Source organism: Lutjanus erythropterus, chromosome 8 (genome assembly GCF_056507025.1).
Source record: "Lutjanus erythropterus isolate fLutEry1 chromosome 8, fLutEry1.hap2, whole genome shotgun sequence".
Taxonomy (NCBI): domain Eukaryota; kingdom Metazoa; phylum Chordata; class Actinopteri; order Lutjaniformes; family Lutjanidae; genus Lutjanus; species Lutjanus erythropterus.
This window is the reverse complement of record NC_139324.1, coordinates 28,271,538-28,295,409: the sequence shown is the minus strand read 5'-3', so window position 1 is coordinate 28,295,409 and position 23,872 is coordinate 28,271,538. Positions and strand designations below refer to the sequence as shown.

The window sequence follows — 23,872 nt, the reverse complement described above, 5'->3', positions numbered from 1 at the left end:
TGCTAGAAAGCTGTAAAAGCTTATATGAAAATCACACCCGAGAGATATACTTAAGTTAAAATACAAACATACAAAATCACCGATGCATATTAAATTGCATGTATGAAATAAGTAGAATCATAGTTTGAAAATACAATCGACTTAGATTATAAGTACGGAGAAGCTGGAGTCGTCGCCATGTTTAAAGAATGAGCAACATTTTCTGAGTGTAGTCCCCCTTTCTTCTAATCATGTTTTTAACAGCAAAGCATTTTAAAGTCTCTTTTTATACACAGACAATGACGAGGAATCCAGTAAACGTACATGTCATGTCATTCCACATAGTAACTCCACAATGTCTGATAGAAAACTGACCACAAGATGTTTTGTACAACAGATGATGAAGATTCTTAGTTTGTAAAGTCAGATGATACTGTAGATTGAGCTGTCACAATATCTGGTTTTTGTGGCCAAAAAAATTCAGGATAACAATTATCATGATATTTAAAGAAGAAAAAAAAAGTGAAAAAAACCTTAATGATAGTGTTATCAGTTGAAGTCAACTTTGTTTATAGTTTGACAGGTTGAGGTGAAGAGAGACTGTAATCAAAGCGCACAAAAGCAGACAAGAAGCGCAGTTACACTTAATGGGTAATGAAAAGACAACCAGATGAACTCATAAACAAAACATCCTCAAAGCCTAAAGATATTTTCATGTGTAGTATTAACATAATATCAGTATTTAAATATTTAAGTAGCACGGTTATTGTCTGGGATGACACCCCTGTAAGAGGGATGTAACAATACGATAATATCACAATAAAAACTCCACTATATGATGTTTATTGTGATATTAACAAAAAAGAAATGACAAATGGTAGATCTGATGTGTGCAGCATTTTTTCCTGTATAAAATTCATTTTTACTTGAACTACTTTTGCTTTTATTCTTAAACAAAAATAAGATAAAATAAAGCCATGACCTAAGCATATGGAAAAAATTAGCATGAAGGAACTTAATGTTTTGAATTATGTGTATACAATTGCAAAACAAAAACTACGCAGCAGTCTGAAGCTGCCCTTTATAAAATGAAATAGAAATTATCAAATAATTAAACATGTAGTATCATGGTAAATGTGGTCACGGTCTGGTACATTGTTGACACATTTTCTTATTGCGATATCACAATATTTGATATGTAAAGGATAAAGTACAGTGAGTAGGTCAGAGCCAAGGGGTCTTGAGTCTTAAATCAACCTGAAGGGGTTTATTTAGTCATAATGACCTGCTCACTGTACATTATAATACTTATTACATGGGACTTTCTAAAAAAAATAAAAAATAACACAAAATATTAATTTAAAAGCAATTTTATTGCTACACCAGAGTCTATGATCAGAACTGTCTCCACGCACGTGATTTTGGGGTATACAAATGTGCCCTTCTGAGATGAGTCATTAGTCAATATGACTGTTCTTAACATTTAAATACATTTTATTAATATGTAAAGGGACAGTTCACCTGAAAATAAAAATGTGAACTGTCCCTTTAAGTCCAGGTTTCCCCCTGTATGATTTGAAATGACCTTCATTGAGCACATTTTCTCCTTTGTTTCGTGCATTATGTTTAAGACTCTCCTGTGTGCAGAGTGCAGCTCCTGCAGTCTTATCTCTGAGATCCTGTGCAGTGAATGAATATTATGCGCTGTGCTGTTAATCCTCGTTAGGATTAAGTAAAGCCTTGGCCACACTGGAACTGGGTTCAAAATGCCATGGCAACGACAAGAATGAGGCCGAAAACATGAATAGTGAACGGCGCAGTGGCTCCTTGTGGTGCTGTAAGTGAAGGCGATGCTCATTTGTATAAGATTTGTATTCTGTGAGTGGATCCTTCTGCGCCTGTTGGCTTCACTAATGCGCCGTCCGTGCGCGCATCACGGGACTGTGCGGACGGACGGACGGAGGGTTATTTTTAGGCTCTGGGAGGAAAATAGCGGTGTTGGGATGAATCCTCTGAATGGTTTTGTCAAGGACCTGCTGGTGGTGGAGACTTGAGCGTGCTGCAGGAGAGCAAGGAGGAGGAGGAGGAGGAGGAGGGGGATGTTCGCTGCATGCGCACAAATACCAAAATAGGATAGTGGAGCTGCCTGCGACCGTCCTCATGAGCTAAATAGAGGTTCATGTGTTTTGGAGAGAGAGGACACTGTGGAGTGTCGGTGTTGATCTGTACGGAGCATTCATGGAAACAGGATAAAAGGTAAGTCTGCTGCTGAATGAATAAAAACACGTCTGCAATCCTGCAATTAAACAGAAACGAGAATGTTGCTTTGTTTTTCTATGCAGCAGGCTGTAAAAGCCTAACTGGACATATTTTGATTTAGTCTGTTTCCTCACATACACTCTTAGAAATAAAGGTGCTAACTAGAACCATAAAGGGTTCAGGAGAACCCCTTTTGGTTCTACCAAGACCCCAACATAAAGGGTAATATCTTGAACGGTTTCATCCAGGACCACCTTTGAGAGGTCCTACAGAGGACGCATCTATGGTGTTTTAATTCCACCCAGAGCCCTGTGGGTTCTATCTAGAACCATTCCACCTTCTCAAGGTGCTAACAAAAACCCACCCAAGGGGCTCTCCAGAGAACCTTTTATATGCCACAGGTTTTATCTAGAATCCACCCAGGGGGTTCTATCAAGAACCCTTTTACATTCCATGGGTTTTTACCTGGAGCACACTCAGTGGGTTCTTGTAGTGGGTTTTATTTAGAACCCACAAAGTTAGAAAGATACTTTTTGATGTTTTTGTGTCTGTCTCTGCTCACAGGTACCATGTCACATAAGCAAGTTGAAATCTACACATATGACTTCTGTGATGGGGACCATGCAGCAGAGCTCCTGGATGCTCTCAGGCATTTCTACATCAGTGGGCTGTTTACAGATGTTTCTCTACAATGTGGCGAGTCCGGACAGGTGTTTCACTGCCACAAGGCGCTGCTGTCGGCCCGCAGCTCCTATTTCAAGGTCATGTTCACGGCCGATATGAGGGAGAGGTCGAACAGCGTCATCAAACTGAGCGGGGTGGACAGCGGGGTCCTGGGCGCCCTGGTGAACTATGTGTACACTGCTCAGGTGTGCATCACCGAGAGCAACGTGCAGAGCCTGCTGGAGGCCGCAGACCTCCTTCAGTTTGTTTCTGTGAAGCGAGCATGTGAGGAGTTTCTCATTCGCCACCTGGATGTGGACAACTGCCTGGGGATGCACGCTTTTGCACAGCTGCACCTGTGTACCGGCCTGGAGAGGGAGGCCCGCAGAGTGATGCTGAGCCGATTCACGGAGCTCGTTCTGCAGGAGGAGTTCCTGGAGCTGGATCGTGAGAGGATGGGATCTATTTTAGCTGCTCAGAGCCTCACTGTGCAGAGGGATGAAGTGTTGATAGATGCTGTGGCCAAATGGGTGACACACGACTTGGATAGTCGCGTTCAGCACGCTGCAGACTTGCTGCGCTCCATCCATCTGGACGTGGATGAGGTTTACTTCAAGGCTACTGTAGAGGTGCGCAGACAGTGTTTGTTGAACAGTGAAGGGAAGTTTAAATCTTTGATCATTCAGGCTTTAAGGTCCAGTGGCAAGGAGATGTCTGCAAGCAGAAAAATGTCTTCCAGCATGTATGTCATCGGTGGATACTACTGGCACCCTCTGTGTGAAGTTCACATATGGGACCCTGTCAGCAACACCTGGGTGCAAGGAAAAGACATGCCTGATCCTGCAAGAGAGAGCTACAGCGTCAGTTTACTGGGAGCAAATATCTATGTGACTGGTGGTTACAGGACAAACACTGTGGAGGCTCTGGACACAGTTTCAGTTTATAATTGCGACTATGATGAATGGACCGAGGGCTGCCCCATGATCACAGCCAGATACTACCACTGCTCCGTGGCTCTGCATGGCTGTATTTATGCTATCGGAGGCTACAGAGGAGGAGCTCCAGAGCAAGAGACTGAATTTTATGATCCTTTGAAAAAGAAATGGTTCCCTGTGGCCAAAATGATCCAAGGTATGCAGAATATGAAGTGGTATATCCATCAGTGAACTGAAGAAGACAGGACACATTAGTGCTGAGAAAACAATCACACTACAGGGTCACTTTGGTAGCTGTTCTGTGCCTGGTCGCATAAACCAACTTAAGTTTTAAAGGGACAGTTCACCCCAAAAAATGATGAGGAGATATCGGGAGAAGGCAGGCATCTCTGTGGCTGATATCTCCAAAACTCTGCAGCTCACACCAAAAGGTCTAGTTGGATAAATATGACTAAAGGCCAAGGAAAAAATATATTTTTGATTTTGGGTAGAACTGTTCCTTTAAGCAAAACATTTCCCAAGCTATAGCCTTCAGGAGTTTTGCATAAAGCCTCTTACGTTAGTCATAGTTGGTGACGTAATGTAGGAAAACTGCATTTCAGTTACCTTGGTTACACTTCACTTACATTTAGAGCCTTAGCCTGTGTGAGCTAGCGTCTCCAAAATGGTCAACAAAGAGAAACAAAAAGAAAAAGAAAGATAAACTGGAGAGAAAAGAATGTGGAAGCACACGTACATAATCCAAAGTAAATTTAACCAGGCCATAACAAATACACACAAGGAGAGGATGTGGCAACAAGTAATGGACAAGACTGATGTGAGAAATCTGCTTTGAAATGAACCGTAGATAAAGTGATGAAGAAACTTGAAAATATTATTGAGACAGCAAGAAAGGAGACAGACAAACATCAACAGTAGTTGACAAAACTGTTGAGTTTCAATAAAACAATATAGGTAACATAAATATATGACACAGAGTTAACGTTTGGCTTGTTATCTACAAAGTTTGCCAATGTCAAATCTACGCTGTCTAATAAGGTACACATTGCTCATAGAGTGCAGTGGGTTTTTTCTTTCCCGTAAAAAAAAATGCATCTTGGCATCTCGTCCTCCTCTTCAATCAACATAAATTCAGCCATTACTTAATGTTTCACAAATTATTTCACTTTTAAGAGACGGGTATGTGTCCCTAAAAATGATTGCTAAGGACTTTTAGCAGTGCATAAGGGCATATGTATGTAGCTGAGGGGGAAATTAAAGGGTCAAAGGGTTTTTTCCCCTACAACACCCTAATCCTTATGGCGATTACAACTGGGTACTAGAGCTTTTTGGTCACGTCACATGATCTTCGTCAGCAGATGTTGTCATGGCAGTGTAGATTTTTTTTTTCCTAAGCACTGTAAGGACTTCCTGACCGTGTTGGCTTAAAAGCTGAGTTTCTCAACTTTATTCTTAACCATCAAACTGCTGATGAAGATCATGTGATTCGATTGAAACAGCTTCTAAAGGGGACTTGGTGGTCTCAACTGCTGTTACTAAGGTCAAGAATGAACTTTGAAAGTCATTAAGTTGATGCTTTTGTGAAAATACGTTTTGTTTGTATCATTTCTTGATAAATGATAATGGTTGTAAGTTTATCCATGTACCTGGTTATGTTCATACAGTTTATTGGAATCACCACAAACAAAAAAAAATAAGCTTAAAGGTTCATTCTTGACCTTGGCAGTTTGACAGAAAGGTCTACTTGTTAGTCTTCTTTCTGAGCGCAGTGGATGGAGTTTGCCCTGTTGTCATGGAGATAACTCAGTTGTCATAACAACTGGGTCATGGCCTCAATGTAGATACAGCTGTAAGCTCCTGGGGGAGTTCAGTAGGAGTAATTGAGTTAAAAAATAATGTATGTTGTTGCAATTTAAAGCTACACAAGTCAGTATTTTAATTTTCAAGGAACAGTTCACCCCAAAATCACAAGGATATGATTTTACTTAAACAGCAATGTCTTTTTCCAGAAATCATGATTCCATGTAGGAACTATTTTCTCTCTTTCCTTTTCTGTTTCCTCTTCCAAGATATGCAAATGCTTATTAACAAGTTTGCCATATCCACTATATATGTCAGTGTTGTGTTTACAGCTTGCTCCACTGCTTCCAGTAGTCAAAAAAAAAAAAAAATCAATTAATGTAAGTACAAGCCATTTATATGATTAATCAAATGACACACATAACCTCTGTTTTTCCTTTGTAGGTGTAGGAAATGCCACTGCCTGTGTAATGGGAGAAAAAATCTATGTTAGCGGAGGTCACTATGGGTACAGAGGAAACTGCACCTATGAGAAAATCCAAGTCTACAGGCCAGATGTCAACGAGTGGAGCATCATTACCATAACTCCACATCCAGGTATGAAAAAAAAAGAAGAGATTTGTATAACAAATGTGGTGAATACTGTATATTCTGATGTAAAAACCCTGTGTTTTCAGAGTACGGGCTGTGTTCTGTGTCTCTGGACAACATGCTGTATTTGGTGGGTGGACAGACGACTATCGCAGACTGCTACAACGCAGAGAGAGACGAATGGAGGCCGATATCAGTGATGAAGGAGAGGAGGATGGAGTGTGGAGCTGTGGTAATAAATGGGTGTATTTATGTAACAGGGGGGTACTCCTACTCCAAAGGGACTTATCTGCAGAGCATTGAGAAATACGACCCTCGGCTGGACTCTTGGGAGATTGTGGGGACTCTGCCCAGCCCGGCCAGGTCACACGGCTGTGTTTGCGTTTTCAGTGCATAGTGTTAAACTCTTATCGTCACGAATGTTGTTGTCTTTTTTGTGCCAAATGGATCAATCGGTGAACTGCATTCTGTCAGAGTCTGCAAATGTCAGGTACACTGTCACTCAAGACGTTTTGCACTGGATAACTGCCTTTACACAAATGCCAAACTGTGAGTATAATGAAGAACAAGCAATTACACTTTAAGCTCAGGGGCCTCACAATTAAGATTTTAGTTTGCTTTTAGATATTTCTGTTTTAATAGATTGAAAGCAAAGAAGATGACCATACTTTAGTATCATTCAAATACATTTTATATGCAGTATAGCCTGTACAGAATCCACCTCAGACTACTGATGCACTAGAGCACTCTAAATAATCTTTTTTTTTTATAATAGAACTGTAACACGACGCTGCTATTTGATTAAATAAATCATTACTTTATGATGTGATTTCTGCCTGAGTTATTCCTTGCGTTGCATAAAGGTCCAGTAGATAATATGAGTTTAGTCACATCTCATGTAAACAGTCACATTTATTTATTTTATTTTATTTTTATTTTACCCTTATTTAACCAGGCAAGTCATTATGAACAAATTGTTATTTACAATGGTAAAGCCTCTTAGGCATTGAGATTTGTGCTTGGCTCCATCCTACAACTTGTGAATGTTATGATATATTTAGGGCATAGACTGTCAACTTTTATATAAGTAGTTTGGGAGTTTGTTGATGATGGTTGCAGTGTTAAGGAAAGGCAAATTTATTTGTTTAGCAACTTTCAATATCATGGCTGGATAGGGGTGAAAAAAGGCAGCAGCTGTATCCACCAGAGCACCAAATGTTTGTAACGCATTTCAGTTCCAGTACCTAGTTTAGATTACATTTGTTTTTAAATTTGTGACTACTACTGCACTCTGTAATAAAAACTATTAAGCCCTTTAACCATGTAGCCCGTATAGGGCAGCCTACATGGCACTGCATCCCATTTTCTCCACTGGATGGCACACTAGAGGGCATTACAAAATGTTAATTAAGGTTCCTAAGAGAAAACAGTTGTACTGTGTTCTGAGAGAACTGCAGTGTGGTTGCCAGGATATGGCCGGTGTAAGGGAGATGATAATATGAAACAGGAATTAGATTTTTTGTTAACAAATGTTAATAGCTTGTTATTTGTTCAATGATTAGATTTGTTTTCAAGCATTCATTATGTGAATAAGTAATATTCTTTTACTCACTTTTTAACTTAGTATACAATACATGAAAGAAAGAAATCAACTGATTGTTTATAACATGTTTTAAAAGTCTGCACATGAACTATTAAAAAATAGGGAAAATGTTAAAGTTATACCCTTAAATGGGAAATGTATCTCAGGAGGTAACTTATATATCGCATTTTATAAAATGAATGATGACATTTTGTTATGTTAGCCCACGTACATCAAAAAATAGCAAAGGATAAATTTCCCCAAATATTTATATGTGCTTGCCCAGTTAAGGGTTAAAAGAATATGTTGTAAAAATGAAAATAAATGCTTTAAAAACATAAAAGAAAAGAAAAAATATCCATAAATAGATTTAGGGGGAAAAAATAAATACCAAACATACCTCACATTTGTGGTATTTGTAAAATGACATTTCATCACTTGCCAATAACTAATTACAATTGCTCAGATTACTGTAATTAACTCATTTTTGGGGTAATTGAACATGTATGAGTATTTTTAAATATATATATAATCCACGTGACTACTTTTAAACACACCCTCCATTGAATGAGAGCATGTTTTATGATCACTGCAGTCTGACTGCTGTCCTACAGTTACATTGAATCACAGCGACACCCTGGGGTTGTCTGTGACCTCCATCAGATCCTCCTGTCCACCCTGTAGCTGCTGACTGTTGGGGAGAGTTTGCGCACATCTCTTTTTGGTCCTCGCTGTGCTCCGTAGCACGCAGTTCCACAACGTGCGTGCGGACAGAGAAGTGAGGACTTTTGGTTTGAACAACTAAAACTGCTGCTAGCACAGACTCAGCGAATCGTAAGTGTAAGTTTTTAATGTGTTGTAAAGGTTTTTTTTTATTGTTTCTTTATATATCACCTTGGGAATATTCTGTATAGTTTACAAAATAACATAATACACATTTTCGTGAAGCATGTTTGAACAGCATGCTTTTGCTAGAATGGAGTTAAGCAGAGTGTAACTAAATAACTCATTTAACATGGCATGCTAAAGTAGTTTATTGCGAACTAAGTATCACACTGAATAAAACACGTCCTGTTAACTTGGCTTGACCCAATTACCTGAGTGACTTGGCTTTTAGTGTATGGACACACAGCTGCGCCGTGTAAGTTCAGCTCTGCTAGCAGGGTAGCTATCAAGCTAGCTAGGATTTGTCTGGAAGGTAACAGTCGATTTGTGAAACTCTCGCGAGATTTTCACCCGCTGTTTAATCCATTGTACACGTTGATCAATTCAATCTTGTTGTGTAATTCGACGAAGCTGCATTTTAGATTTGGATAGGTTTGGGGACAACAGCCCTTGTTTAGGATTGTGGAAAGATTAAGGCTTGGGTGAAAACTGTCAACCTCGCGAGATCCTCCCCGGTCTGGGGTTACCTTCTAGAAACGACTAGACAACAGAAGCAGCAGCATGACATCAGAATAAAACTGCTCACGCTAGTTCTATGCCATTTTTTTTCACATGTTGTTACTTTGAAATTGACTTCATTTTTACTGGGTCAAGCTGCTCAATATATACAACCAGCTGCTTAATGTTATTTGGGATCTTTTTTTTTAAACTAACAAATTATAAACTGATTCATCACAGAATAGTACACACAGTTAAGCCCAAATTTGAACTGCAGTTGCTGCTGATGGCCCGGAAGAGTGCAGCACGTTCTTGATTACTATAAAATATAAAAACATAAAAACTATATCTTTTTCAGCACCTCCAGCAATAAGAAACAATACATTTGAAAAACTCACGAAAATATCTATTCCATCAGTAATTATTTTTGTGTACTACGTATTTAACTGATTAAGTGCTTCTATGTTTAAAGTGACATAAATGTGTCATATCCATCAAAGAGTAATCTTTTTTTTTTAATTGAGAAGATTCTTTTCCAAATTGTATTGGTTACTGTTTTCTTTACAGAGCAATCATGGCCGAAAATCAAGAAGAGATGACTCCAACTGAGATGAAAGTTGCACAACAAATAGAGGTTATTTTAATTTTTTTCCAAGTTATGAATTTTATCTTTATATTTTGCAAAAGTCGCTTGAATTCAGCTCTAAATTGTCTTTCATTCCCACCTTCTAGTACTACTTTGGGGATCACAACCTTCCGAGAGATAAGTTTCTCAAAGAACAGCTGCAGCTTGATGATGGCTGGGTGACTCTTGAGACGATGCTTAAATTCAACAGGTTTGTTATACTTTATTACATTCTCTGTTTAACTATTGGGAAACAGTAAGTACTCATATTTTATCTCTATCAGTCATTAATTCACTGATAGCTATTCTTTGTATATACTCAGCACTTTTTAGAGTTGAGTTTCAAATTTTATGGTTTCATTAATAAAATTAGGTCTTAAACACATTTCAAATTCCCTTTTCACTTTGAAAGAGGAGACAGCGTCCTTTTTTTTTTTTGCAGTGTTTGGTGTACATTATGTTGATTCTTTAATTTAGGTATCTTTAGACATCTTAACACTGTCTTTACTACCATGATGCATCACAGAACACTTCAGGAAGTAATTTCTTCCTGTGGCAATCAAACTTTACAACTCATCAACCTCATGCGGAGAGATGGACTGCAGAGGCATGAGGTGCTGAGGTGGCTCCAGCCTCCATTTCAGCTCTGTTTAATCTCGCTTTTCTCTGGATTACTGTCTCTCAGTGGATTTACAATCCTGACAACAGTCTGATCTATGGAACATAATGTACAATAATAGAACATAACATGCAATATCTTGCACTTAATGACTGGACATTTTTTTAATTAACCATATACACTTAACTGTACATCAGAGTTGATATTGTACATGCAAAGCGATATGTCACTTTACATACACATGTATGATTATTACTGTTAGCCTGTGTATAATTTTGCCGATATGTAAATTTTGGCTAAGCACTTTAGGGTTGCAACTAATGATTATTGTAATTTTTGATTAACTCGTCGATTATTTTCTCGAATAGTAGAATAGTTGTTGTCCATCACTGTTTCTCAAACCTCAAGTCAGCGTCCTCAAATGTCTTGTTTCACATTTAAGAAACTGAAATCACATAATTTGGCCTTTTTTTCTCATAAATTACTCAAAACAATTTATTATCGAAGTTGTTGGTAATTAATCGAATTGTCAATAAATAATGGATGAGCTGCTGCAGCTTAGTGATATTTTGTATTTGCTCTTTTCTGACTTAAATAAAGTTCTAGCTTTTCTTTCTTTGCTGTGGTCAGCTGTGTGCTCAGTATGACTCCCGAAATTTGAGCACAGGCATCCAGTTATTCAGCCGAACACAGAAAATTTAGCCGCAGCAAATTAATAAATAAAAACTGACTGATGATAAGAAATAATCTGACAGTCTCTGCTTCAGTGCTCATCTAGTCCTTCTCGTGCCCATCCTCCAGAGAGTTGTAGCTGTATTTTGCATGCTGAGACAAACGTGGAGGAGGATCTTAAAATGAGGCAGATGAGTCCATGTAATAACGGGGTGGCTTGATCTGTAATGTTAGAGTTTACCGGAAATAACACTACTATTATTGTATTGTTTGGGTGTCTCTCTGCTATTCTCACCACACCCTCAACCTCCATGGAGTGTGTCACATCACTGAGTCTAAAGATAATCTACAGTAGACGAGTGTAGTAACAGTGTATTTCTCTTTATTATGGAAAAGCAACAGTGGTTGTCATAGATCTCAGCAGTGTTGCCTTTTTACACACTCGCAAAGCGATTGTAAAGCTCTCAAAGGTAGTTTAAAAAATTTATGGAACGTACCCACTCCTATGTTTTTGCTTTTAACAGCTGATGAGGAAATATTTGCAAGATGGCAAAAAAATCAACCAAAAGCAATGTTCAAGAAGCAATATTGAGGTGTGGAGTTTTTCAATTAGCTGATGGGAGGAGTGGAAAACTGGAGGTTGTGACTGAGCAAAAAGAGACAGTGATGACTAATCAGTTTGTGGACCCATTGCTTAACTCATGACAAGAAGGACAAGATTAGTGGATGGATGAGAGCAGCCGTACGTCACGTCCGTGTCTTTAGAACAACCACACCCCCTTTTGGGTAAAAACAAGCACTGTAAAAGCGGTCAGTCAGAGTGTGTATCTTTGTCTAACACTTCATCACAGGTTAGTTAACAATGTTACTGAGTAAATGACGTGTGTGCTGATTGTGTCTGTAGATCAAAGTGAATCAGAAGAGTGTTAGTGATGGTGTCACTAAAGTTTTTACTGTGAAAATACAGTATATGGCACAACCTTAAACATGGGCTGTATGTGCCTGGTTGGTTCATGTGGAGGCAGATCCCTATTTCTTCAAAATTTTTTCAATGCTGATTGTTGATTATCAGAGATGAACATTGTTGACCTGACTGACCACAGGATTTTGGCTCATGATATAAGGTTAAATGTGATTTTTTTTTTTTTCCACTTGCTTAGTCTGACAAGTGGACCAGAAATCTACTTGCCTGAAGTCAATTTTTATTTGCCCCGTACTAATTGTTTTATTTATTAGTGATTATTAAGTAACAACAAAGACTTAAGTTAATTGTTATGTTTAATCTAGGGCTGCAACATCCATAAAATGGCAGAAAGTTGTGAAAAGTGTCCATCTCAGTTTTTCAAAGCCAAAGGTGGTCTAATTTTTTCAGTCTGAAATCCAAAGATATTCAGTTTAATATGATAATAAACAGAGAGAGGCAGGAAATTGCCATATTCGAGAGGCTGAAAACAGCATTTTCTGCCGTTTTTGCATGAAAAATTACTGAAAGGATTAATCAGTTATCAAAATAGTTCACTCTTGGGCAAGTGAGTTGTGAGATTTACTTGCCCAAATGACATTTTACTTGCCATAAGCAAGTAAAATCTTGAGCCCTGTAATAGGTAAAAAGCAATATGGATTTCTTACTTTAGGATATGCATTTAAACTGCCAAAGCCCTCTGAATTTGTATTTACTGACAGTCAAACTTAAAAAGGTTGTTTTCAAGCAAAAAGATGGCAAGGCATGAGTCAGGAGCAAAGTGCCCGGATAGGCTGCTCTCACCCTGGCCATGAAGTCCACTCATTACCAGACAGATTATATTTATCTACTACATGCAGACACAAAAGCAGTCATATTATAAACAAAGTAATCTGCTGAATTAAAGAGGTATTCCTGTAGAGCCATTAGACTCAGAGACCCTCCTATTAACAACTTGGAAAAATCCAAATGTTTAAAGTCTTTAAATCTGTAATTTATGACGACTGAAGTTGTGTGAGTCAGCTGTTCTACTTTCTAATCAAGCCTAATTGTTTGACAGAGGACTGCAGTAATAATTCAGTTTCCTGTGTGATTTTATTTCTTCCATTTCCCCTTAAAAATTGAGCCCTGCAGATATTGAAAAAATCTCGGTTATGAGTGACTGGTGACACATGACATCTGGCTGAGACAATACAAAGACTTTAGGTGTTATGCAGTGATTCCAGTTTTACACTGCTCATGTAGACCATTTGTGTTTACTCATACTCTTACAGCAGGACTGATCTTGATTTTTTTCACCCTTTCAGTTGAGAGTATATGTTGAAAAGTCTGTATTCTCTCCCCAGACTGAGGTCTTTAACTGAAGAAATCAGCGTCATCGTTTCCGCTCTCCAGAAGTCAAAGACTGGCCTCTTGGAGATCAGTGAAGATAAGACTAAAGTCAGGAGGTCTCCAAGCAAGCCCTTACCCGAACAGAATGATGATTACAGAGACGCTCTCAAACACAAATCTGTGTACATTGTAAGTTTATTCTGAATGCTCATTTTAAATGAAACGTGGATCTTTTACATTAGATTATGTCATTTAGACGCAGATACAAGTTTATCAGGTACACTCAGCTAAAACTAACTCAGTCTGATACAAAACTACTGCAGTAAATCCTTCATGAAGGCAGTAATGTTTAGTTTTTGGAGACTGCAGTTTATGGTTCTGTTGAATAAAGAGGCTTTTTTTGTTTTTAGCCAAACCCTGATTGATATGAGTCGGGAAGGACAACACCTGAGAGTATGATGCAGTACAGTTCAAAGCACCACATCCTTCTAAATGCCCATATAGTTAAATCAACACAGTTTCAACTAAAACCTAACATTATATCCCTTATGAAGGTAGGCTTTGTTGCAGGGCTGCATCAGTTTTAATTAGGTGTACCTAATAAACTGAGAAGTGAAGTGTATATTTTTTCTCCTGGTGAATGTCTGCTTGTCATGACGCTATTTGGGCCAACTATGCATAGTTTTTTGTCAAATGTTTGTAATGCATTGCAAAATTTCCATTGTGCACATTTAGATTTTATTCTTTACTTTGAGTATACTGTTCTGTTGTGTCACATTCTAATATTATTGCATTTTCTCATCTAGAAAGGTTTCCCTCTCGAAACGACCCTGGATGAGATTCAGGATTGGCTGAATGGCAAAGGCACCATAGAAAACATTCAGATGAGGAGAAACCTGCAAAGGCAGTTTAAGGTACATTAAATTATTTATTACATCATATTAAATCATGTAACAATTCCAATTTTTGCCCCCAGTTTACTTAGGGAGATTTTTTTTTTTTTTAATGACCGCACTTCATTTCCTTACAGGGATCAGTGTTCATCTGTTTCGACACAGAGGAGACATCGAAGAAGTTCCTTGAACGTTCAGACATCAAATCATTCAAAGACAACGAGATGCTCGTGTTATCAAGGTGAGTTCAGGGTGGTGGTGTGTTCTTGTTGAGAAATAAAGTCGGTACAAGATCGGAAAAGATCAAGCACAAACATGAACATACTAATTACTCTGCTCAATGTGACTGATTTGGACAGAGAACATCAGTGTATCATGTGCAAAAGATTTTCCACCCTTCTAGTCTCTTGGGCTTTAACCCAGATCAAGACCTTTACAGAACTTAACAGATTTGTGGGCTGTTTAAACTGCTCAGGGGGCTTAATGTTAAGCACTGCTGGGAATATAAATAATGTAAGTAGTCATTTTATTGTAGGGTTTACAATCAGTCAGGAACAATAACTGTTTTCCAGCAGATTGGCAATACAAATGGACAGATTAAATGTGAATTATTTTACAGTAGGGATGGTCTGTATAGATTTTCTGGATATTTTTCTGCCATGAAAGTTAACTGTTGGATTGCACGGTACCTAATGTCAACTCAAGCTCACCACAGCCATGTTTGACAGCCCCGTGTTTGAACTACTACTACTAAACTATAGAATACAGAGGCTTTGTCTTCAATAGAGAATGAAGCAGAGCGTGTAGAGGTAGTCAACTAGACCAAGTTACTTGAACCCACATAGCTTTGTTCTCTCAATGGATGAAAAAATAAAAATGCTGAAAGAGTCCCCAAATATAGTCTGTGTGGGGAAACACTGTGGTGTCATTGTTGTTCTATATTTGCACCCCAAAATGACACGTAAAACCAGCCATTGCTTTTTCGTGGCATCAGAAGAATTTGCCTGATTTTCCCACCGTGGAAATGCAGACAACAACAACAGGCTGACAGAACCCTTTAACTTTTTTTTTAGAAGTTGTTCCTTGGACTAAAAGTTCATTTGGGTAGAAATGTGGCTTCTGTATGTAAATCATGTCACTGCTGTTTTGCTTTCAGGGAAGACTACCATGCAAAGAAGGCAGAGGAGAGAAAACAGTTCAAAGCAGAGACAAAAGCGAAAGCTAAACAGTGAGTACGCGACTGATACATTTGTCCTAAAAACATACATTTTCTTGTGAAAAATGACTCATCCTTCCTAAAAAAATGTTATTCAGGGACAAAGAACAGCAGCAGAAACATGCAGAAGAAAAAGAAATGGTAAGATCTTTCTTTCTGTTCTTACAAGCTGAAGCTCTCTCACTGGGATGGGCTGTGGTCACAGTAATGATAATTTGTCTTTTGTGTTGCAGGGCCTGCTTTTGGATGAACAGACAGGCTGCTTATTGAAGTTTTCCGGAGAGCTTGAAGATGTCTCCAGAGAAGACTTTCATGAGTTGTTCTCCGGCCACGGCAAGATAAAGTGGGTTGATTTTACAAGAGGAGCCAAAGAGGTAAATAAACTCCCCACCACTAAAGTCTCATACTCGGTGTAAAAAGATGTGACAGAATTAAAATAGTGATTTTTTTCTTCTTTTGATTAGGGCACCCTCCTTTTTGACGGGAATGCAAAGGAAGCGTTCGACAAGGCCAAAGAGGCACACGAAGGGGAATTAAAAATCAAGGGCAGTGACGTTACATGGCAGCTGCTTGAGGGAGACGAGGAGAAAGAGGAACTGAAGAAGATAATCGAAGCTCAGCAAGAATCATACAAGTCCAAAGGCAGAGGTAAAAATGATTTTCAAACTAGCAGCTGATCCGAAACAATATGCAAAACAAACTATTAAAGATAAATTACTAAATTACTGTATTTATGATTACTTACTGGTGGATCTTGTGTGTCTTAAAAGGGAGAGGAAGACCAGGTGGCAGAGGAAGAGGAGGCAGAAGGGGAAGAGGTGGCAGAGATCACGGCAGAGATCACGGCAGAACTCAGTACAAGGGCAAAAAGACGAAGTTTGACAGTGATGATGAAGATGATGGTAAGTATCTTTCAGAGCTTCAAACAGGCATTCAGACTCGTCACCTTCCAGCAAAATCGCTAGCATTCTCGTGCAGATCTGACGACAGATATATCTTAATTTTTAATTCTGCTTGTCACTTTTCACCTCGAGCACAACATGATCGCAGACAATCAGTCTGTGACTCGCTGTGTGCGAGCAGGAACAAAGTGTCCACAGTAGGGCATGCCAGTCACAGAACTTGAGGGAATTGAGAGAGCGAGAAGCGAGAGATGTTAAAGGGCTGTTAATGTGCACAAGAAATACTGATTTACAGCAGCATTTCACTGAAATTAACACTTGTGTGCTGCTTGTTGAAGAGCGTGAAAGCACAATTATAATGATGTTGAGCATGGGGTCTTAAAAGTTTTGAATTTAAAACTCTAAAATGGAGGCCTAACAAATCTTGAATTTTGTCAACAAAAGTATTAATTTTTTCTTGTCATTTCATTGGATTTTAAAAACACCGTAACGCCATAAATAACTGTCAAATACATACCATCTTGGTGTAATTTATCACACACTCCTCCACACACACACACACAGAGCAGAGTGGGTGAACAACAGAGACAGCACAGTGAAGAGGCAGTACAGAGAAAATAAGATTAGCTTAGTTGACAACAGCTACACTTGTTGCTGTAAATGATTGCTATAAAAACTTGTGAGTGGCAGCTGAATCCAAAATACAAGTGGGTTAAGCCTATTCCAGGCAATATGTACTTGGTTAATACTTAAAATCCATTTTTTCCATTATACCTGTAACACTTTTGCCATTATAGTCATTTTGGCTTTAAATTTAATTCAGAGTGGTAGTAAAAAAAGGCCTTAAAAAGACTCAAGAAACAGATGTTATATATAACATGTACTACTTTGCATTTTCAGTCTTATAATTCTGTTATTTTATGCCATAGTAATCCTCAAAATCATCAGAAATGAGCAATTAGGAACTTACTAAAAAACAGCGGAAGCATGTGCACAAAACTCCCTTGCCTCCTTGCATCCTTCTCACCCCTAACCAGTTTTCATGCCTGTTCAAAATTTGGTATGATGGCAAGACATATATTGATTTAACATTGTTAATCGAATCGTATCTACTTTGTGCTTTTCCTCCAGCACCTGCAGCCCCAAAGAGAGAACTAGAAGATGCTGATGGTCCCGCAGCAAAGGTTGCCAAAACCGAAAATGGATCTTAGTTACAAAGTCACACCCAGATTTTCTTCTGTTTTGAAAACATTTATTAAAAACGGTGAAAACACAGAGGCAATTGAAATCCATTCCAGTGAAAGCGTCAGACGTGGGAGAATCGCAGGAAGTCCACCTGGATGTCAACCTAGACAACAACATTGGCAAAGCTTGGCGTCAGTTTTCATTTAGCCTTTTTAAGTCTGTGTATATTGTGCCTCTCAGATTATTTGTGTACCTTTTGTGTCTCTTCTTAAGATGTCTGATTTTATCATATTCAACATAAATAATGCTCTTTGACAGTAATTTAATTCACCTGAACCTGAATCAGTTGGTTTTGTAACAAACAGTGACATCTAGAATCTGTCAGCCATTGTGTTAATTTTCCTTGTAGATTTCCTACATTGAGTGATGAGAACATCTGCTTTGCTAATTTTTTTTTAAGTTTGCATATGTGAATATCAAATAAAACATTTATAAAAATAAAATCGGACCTGCTTGAATGTGTTTTGTGAAACGTATAGCAGGATTTCTGCAGGTCCTTAAGTATTCCAAAAAGAAAATACTACTTTGACAGGTCTTAAAAATGGATTGGGTTATGCAATTAACATTATTTTTATAAAGTTGTATTGCTTCTAAATGTGATTTTGGGGAAAAAAACTGATTACATTGTAAGAACTACAAAAGAAAACCAACATGGACCCAATAACAACTAATGTGATCTGTGCTGCCCAGTCAGAGTGTGAGCGCCAACATGATGCCTCCTCTCTCTCGCCAAAAAAAGAGCTGCCTCTAGAAGCAACGAGTTAAAATTGTTTCTGATAAAGTTAACTTTATCTAATCGGTTAAGTGCAAATTCAAACAAGATCTGAACAATGCATTTAGTGCCTGGATGAAGCCTGTGCAAGACGTATAAAGACATAAGAGTCCCATGGAAATTCAGAAAAATGTAAAGTTGGAGTAAAAAGCCACCAGCAGACGCTTCCCTTCCCCCAGTATTGTTCTCTGGCCCTTCATATCCTTCGTACTTTTTTGCCAGTATGCATATTAAATTTAGCTTTAATTACAGTTATAATGGTCTTAAAAAGTCGTGAATTTAACTTACTGAAACCTGCAGAAACCCCGGTGTGGACAGAGTATATTAGCTTACCGATTTCTTTTTGTGGAACTTGTAAGATGCTGGCAGGTCGTATCTCAGTTCTGTAAAGAGCGAGTACAGTCAGCGTCTGAATGTTTTAGCAGTACAGAAGATGCTGCACTGTATTATTCTCACCTGCTATTACTTCCATCTTCACTCCCCAGTCTTTAGCCTTCTTTTGTATGTGCTGTAATTAGATGAGGAATTACATGTCAGCCTTCATACCAGACATGAGACGTCAAGTATTTCCGTCTTCATACCAGACGTGCGACATAAATCAAAGTCATAAAAATGACAGCTTGAGATTTGACTTTGGTCTTGACTGTTGTGGAGCTTAATCTTATTTGTGGTTCGAAGGCAAAAGTTTTACTCAAGTTTTGACCTTTTCATTGACTGGACAATCACTGTCCTTACTAATAACTAACAGTTTTAAACAGAAAATAATGAAATGCAATTTTAAATGGTCAGCAATCAGAGACTAAAAAGTTGCAACTGACAGTCAATTTCCTTATGAAGACTTGTAAACTGACTAGGACCTTCCTCAAAAGCTCGGTCTAAGACCAAAGTGCTACAAATGTGACTGACTGATACTGAACTCACCTCTCGTGTTGATGTTTTATGAAGTGAATACACTGCTGTCTTTGCCATCGTTAAAGCGGCCCGTAGGAACTTCATGTCCATGCCTTCAATAAAGAACAAAAACAAACGTAAACTATGCGTAACTCAATAGGGCTGCGCTTAAAGGGACAATCCGCATCAGTATATTTGTCTCAAGGAGAAATACTCAGCATATGAAAGCTATCATTAAATGTCGTGTGGCTTTGGAAAGCTTTCTTGTGCCATGTTCGTGTTAAATGGGAGTTGCAATGATTGCCTTGAAAACTGTCTTGGATAAAAGTAAAAAAATGCTGCATCAAACCAGACATTAAATATGACACATGGAAAACATTAGCTCTGCAAATTAGTCACCCACAGATGTCACACACACTTGCATATTCACACATTGTCGTACATCCTCAAATACACACTACTATGATCCTACCCATGTCAGTGCATGGATTAAAAATTAAAAACAACTTTCATTCTACACTGCTTACAGCAAATAAGCAGATGGTGTGACTGCAGTTACCTTAGGGGCCTCCTGTGTTTTTGTCTGTCCTCCATTATTTGCCCATTAATGAGCTTAACTGAGAGAGGAATGAATGAGTGTTTGTGATTGAGTGATTGTGTTGGCACAAAGGGACCCTGTCCCTCCTTCCCAAGTTCATTAATACATATTCAGCGTTCAACACATGAGAAGTGCCATCTTCACCAGACTGAAACACTGAGCTTTAGATTTGACTGCGAGGTTCCCAAACCAGCTGGTGATACCATAACATAAAGTTGGCTGTATTGTCTATAAAAAAAATCTACATAATATTCTTGCAGACTCCCAAACCTCTTAGTCTTTGAAGAAAAAAGGAGGCGATGATGGATTCTCAGAAAGACACTTGCAACCTGCGTGTGCCAGCTAAGATTATTATCAGTATGGACCCCTAAATACATGTATGAAGTGACCTGTTTGATGTCACCATCATATCTGGCAACAGAACTCTGGTCTCCAATTGATCTGGGGTCTGGCAACATTTCTACAGTTTTGTATGTGCTGATGTGCAGTTCAGGCAATCATAGCACCAGTCCATCATTGTGATTATGACAGGAACTCTATTATATCTGAATGTGCACTAGATACTACAGAAAAGCCTGAAAACAAAACACATTTGGATGTCTCATCTCTGTCAGAATCTGTTGTTCAATGTAAGTAAACACAAATTAAATGGATGTTGTGTCACATTTTGAATTCGTCTTCAGAGCACTGAAAAGGTAAACTTGTACTGTAACTTTTAATAATTCTAAATAACCATAAACAGAAACAATGTTAGTACTTGAATTAAGAAAAAGTATCAAATATACTTGAAGTACAGCCTATAAAAGTGATAAATAATAAAACAATATGCATTATGTTTTATTGAACTGATAGCATCAGCCTCTACAAAGTATATTAACCCAAATAAAATACTAAACATTAACAGGGGAAGACCATGAGATATGGTTGAAATCACTGTACAAAACAGTATGTGGATCCTGGGGTAAGCATTTTTTAGTCACGAGCAGTTGTCTGATGACATGAAATCTTCCCATCCCTAAAGTCCATCCTGTATGATGTGAACAGAACAAAGAGTAGGAGAAAAAATAATCCCTTGTGATGTCATTACAGTTATTCAGGATTGGGTTTGAGACGACAGAAAACCTGCGCTACAACTGGGAGACGTGGAGTTTGAGAGAAGACAGGGAGGGCCTACAGAATGATGCTACTGGGTGGCATTATGGGGACTGTAGGATCCAGGATTTTTGTATTCTAGACCAAGACAATAGGACTAAAACCCAGGATATCTTTGCTTTTGACTATCCCATTTTTAAAAAATTCTGTCTTTTGGTAGCTCTTTAAACTGTGCACTCACCTTGGTTGTGTTTTGTCCCAAATGGTGGGTTCATTATTACTGTGTCAAACTTTTTGGCATAAGCCTCTGCCTCCAGAGAGCACAGGTCACACTGGACCAGATCCACGTTAGAAATCTCAAATTCCTCTGCGTTTCTTCTGAATATCTCCAGCGCGTCATCATCAATGTCGAAGCCAACACACAAACTGAAGCAGACGGAGAAGGACAACTGTAATATCATATATGTCACAACATGTCATTATTTTATGATAATTTGTTTTTAAAAAATTATTATACTAGTGAGTCAGCTACTTAATAAAGAATGACTGATTAATCGATTAGTTGTTTGGTCTATGAAATATCAGAAAATGGTCAAAATGTTGATCACTGTTTCCTAAAGCACAAGATGACTTCCTAAAATGTCAGATATTCAGTTTACCGTCATAAAGCAGTCAACGCTGACATCGGAGAATTCTGACTTTAAAAATGACTCAATCGGATTTTTCAGAATAGTTAGAAATTTATTTAATACATGCTTAACAATTGATTAATAATTGCAGCTCTAGACTACTGTATAACTACTCAGAATTGCTTGGTATAATGTCATAATGTAATGTAAACCCATAACCCCAAATGAAATTTCTGCAGTTTTTGATGTATCCCATCTGGTATGTACATATTATTACTTAATCTTAAACATTCAACCCTTATTGGTGTCATGCTATTACCCAATTTAGTCCCCATTAGGTACGGTTTGATTCTCCTTCAATCGAGGTAAGAATTAGGGCTTTGTTTCAGGATAACTTTTCTTTCTCTCTTCTGCCCTTTAAACATTTTATTAGGGTGATTTTGATTTTAGGGGTGATGTTGACTGGAATAAGATTTGGTCCTGACCACAAAAGTAACCTCGAACAAATAAGGTAAAGTATGTTTTATTAAAGTTGATCAACTCATTACTATTACATAACTATCTAGTGAAACATTTCTCTCCTAACTTAAAGAGAGGCATAGATGCAAGTTGCTTTTTCTGTGAATTACATCTTGAAACCTGCTCTCATTTATTTGGTCTTATAAGTGTACGTACAAATTGTGAAAAGATGTTAATAACTTAATAGTTAAGAACATTTTGCCATGAATATAGTGTAAAAGATGCAAACACATTTTTCCTTTTTTAATCAAATTTTGCTGCTGGCCAAATCCCATATTTAGAAATCTAAATTTAAGAACAAAAAACAACACATCTCTGGTTTTAAAAAGTGAATGAAACAAAATGTGCTTACGACTGAATCCTCACAAACAAAACAAAACAAAACAAAACACCTTTCAGAACATTTGTAAGTGATTTTTCTGTCATACTACAGCATTTCATTTTTTTTATTTCTTTCTTTCTCAGATTTAATTTATGTTAAATTTCTGATGCTTTTGTTGTGTTTTTTTGTGTGATACTGCCTTTCGCCCTACTTTTCCATTGCTTATTTGACTTTTTTGTGAGAATGATGCTGATGTTGCCTTTTGACCCTGTACGTGTTGACAGTTTGAAATAAAGAGAAAGGACAAAGAAGGGAATGGGGAATTAAGCTGACTGAAATGTGATGACAGAGATGATTGAAAACAATGTCATGATTCTCTCACCCTGCATCAAGCATCGCAGCCCCGATGCTGAGGACTCCACAGCCACATCCCAGATCAGCCACTAGTTTTCCCTCAATGTCATCAAACGTACTCTGGATTGTATAAAGCATGCACGCTGTTGAAAAAAAAAATTTAAGTTTATGAGAACAAGAAAGAAGAAAGAAAGAAAATCTCCCATGATCACACGTTGTCACCTCACCAGCAATATGAGGACTGGTTGGATACTGTTCAAGAAGGATTTTGGGGTCTTCAAACACGTCCACTTGCTGCAGACAACTCTCCAACTCTTTGAGTTTCATTACTGGTGACTGTGGTGTCCAAGACCTGCGTGTCCCCTGTGTGACAACTCCGATAAGTTAGTTTAAACTAAACTAACTAATTCTTCTGTTACGATCGCTGTGTATGTATTATTGTGAGCATGGTTTAGAACCACTTCCGCAAGGCTGTGCGCACCATCCAAAACAATCCGACTTTAACCCTTGGACGCGTGATAGTAGTTCCACCCTGCATTTTTTTTATTCGTTAATTTACTGTCCGTAACAAGGTATTTATAGTCAAATAAAATTACATTCAAAATGAACACTGGGTGTGAAAAAAACATTTTAGTTATCTGAAATAAAATAAAATAAAATAAAACAAAAACCAAATCAAAACTAACTAAACGAAAAACTAACATTAAATGAAAATAGTAAGCACACAACACAGTAAACATCTGTGCATATGTTTATTGACAGTGGGATGCTTTAATGACTGAGAGTCAACTCCCTTCACAAAGTATTGTGTTTGTATTCTTGGCCAATATTCTTGCCCTAAAATAAAACAAAGATAAATACAAAACAAACAAACAAACAAACAAACAAACAAACAAACTAAACGTTTGAAACAATTAAGACTAAACGGAAACAAGCAAACCCACTTAGGAAACTAAACTGGATTTAAAACAATTTAAAAATGAAATAAAAAATAAAAAACAAATGAAAGATACAAAACTATAATAACTCTGGTATACA

The 23,872-nt window shown here is 37.9% G+C and overlaps 3 protein-coding genes across 3 annotated transcripts; 2 read left to right on the top strand and 1 right to left on the bottom strand.

Annotated features, from left to right (window-relative positions):
• The first annotated feature begins 2,066 nt into the window (after positions 1 to 2,066).
• Positions 2,067 to 7,056, top strand: klhl23 (kelch-like family member 23). The gene is made up of 4 exons (XM_084725175.1): positions 2,067 to 2,235; positions 2,803 to 4,032; positions 6,081 to 6,233; positions 6,314 to 7,056. Exons 2-4 carry the CDS (start codon positions 2,808 to 2,810, stop codon positions 6,622 to 6,624), a joined length of 1,689 nt encoding a protein of 562 aa, XP_084581301.1. The 5' UTR covers positions 2,067 to 2,235; positions 2,803 to 2,807; the 3' UTR covers positions 6,625 to 7,056.
• A 1,435-nt stretch (positions 7,057 to 8,491) lies between these two features.
• ssb (small RNA binding exonuclease protection factor La) lies at positions 8,492 to 18,100 on the top strand. Its single transcript, XM_084725172.1, has 12 exons — positions 8,492 to 8,643; positions 9,760 to 9,826; positions 9,925 to 10,028; positions 13,416 to 13,590; positions 14,208 to 14,315; positions 14,432 to 14,535; positions 15,451 to 15,522; positions 15,609 to 15,651; positions 15,744 to 15,884; positions 15,975 to 16,158; positions 16,281 to 16,412; positions 17,544 to 18,100. The coding sequence occupies exons 2-12, from the start codon at positions 9,767 to 9,769 to the stop codon at positions 17,621 to 17,623; spliced, it is 1,203 nt and encodes a 400-aa protein (XP_084581298.1). The 5' UTR covers positions 8,492 to 8,643; positions 9,760 to 9,766; the 3' UTR covers positions 17,624 to 18,100.
• Positions 17,643 to 23,311, bottom strand: mettl5 (methyltransferase 5, N6-adenosine). Its single transcript, XM_084725173.1, has 7 exons — positions 23,062 to 23,311; positions 22,863 to 22,977; positions 21,252 to 21,436; positions 19,351 to 19,433; positions 18,886 to 18,937; positions 18,763 to 18,812; positions 17,643 to 17,760 (listed from the first exon to the last, which is right to left on the bottom strand). The coding sequence occupies exons 1-7, from the start codon at positions 23,159 to 23,161 to the stop codon at positions 17,719 to 17,721; spliced, it is 627 nt and encodes a 208-aa protein (XP_084581299.1). The 5' UTR covers positions 23,162 to 23,311; the 3' UTR covers positions 17,643 to 17,718.
• Between the last annotated feature and the right edge of the window lie 561 nt (positions 23,312 to 23,872).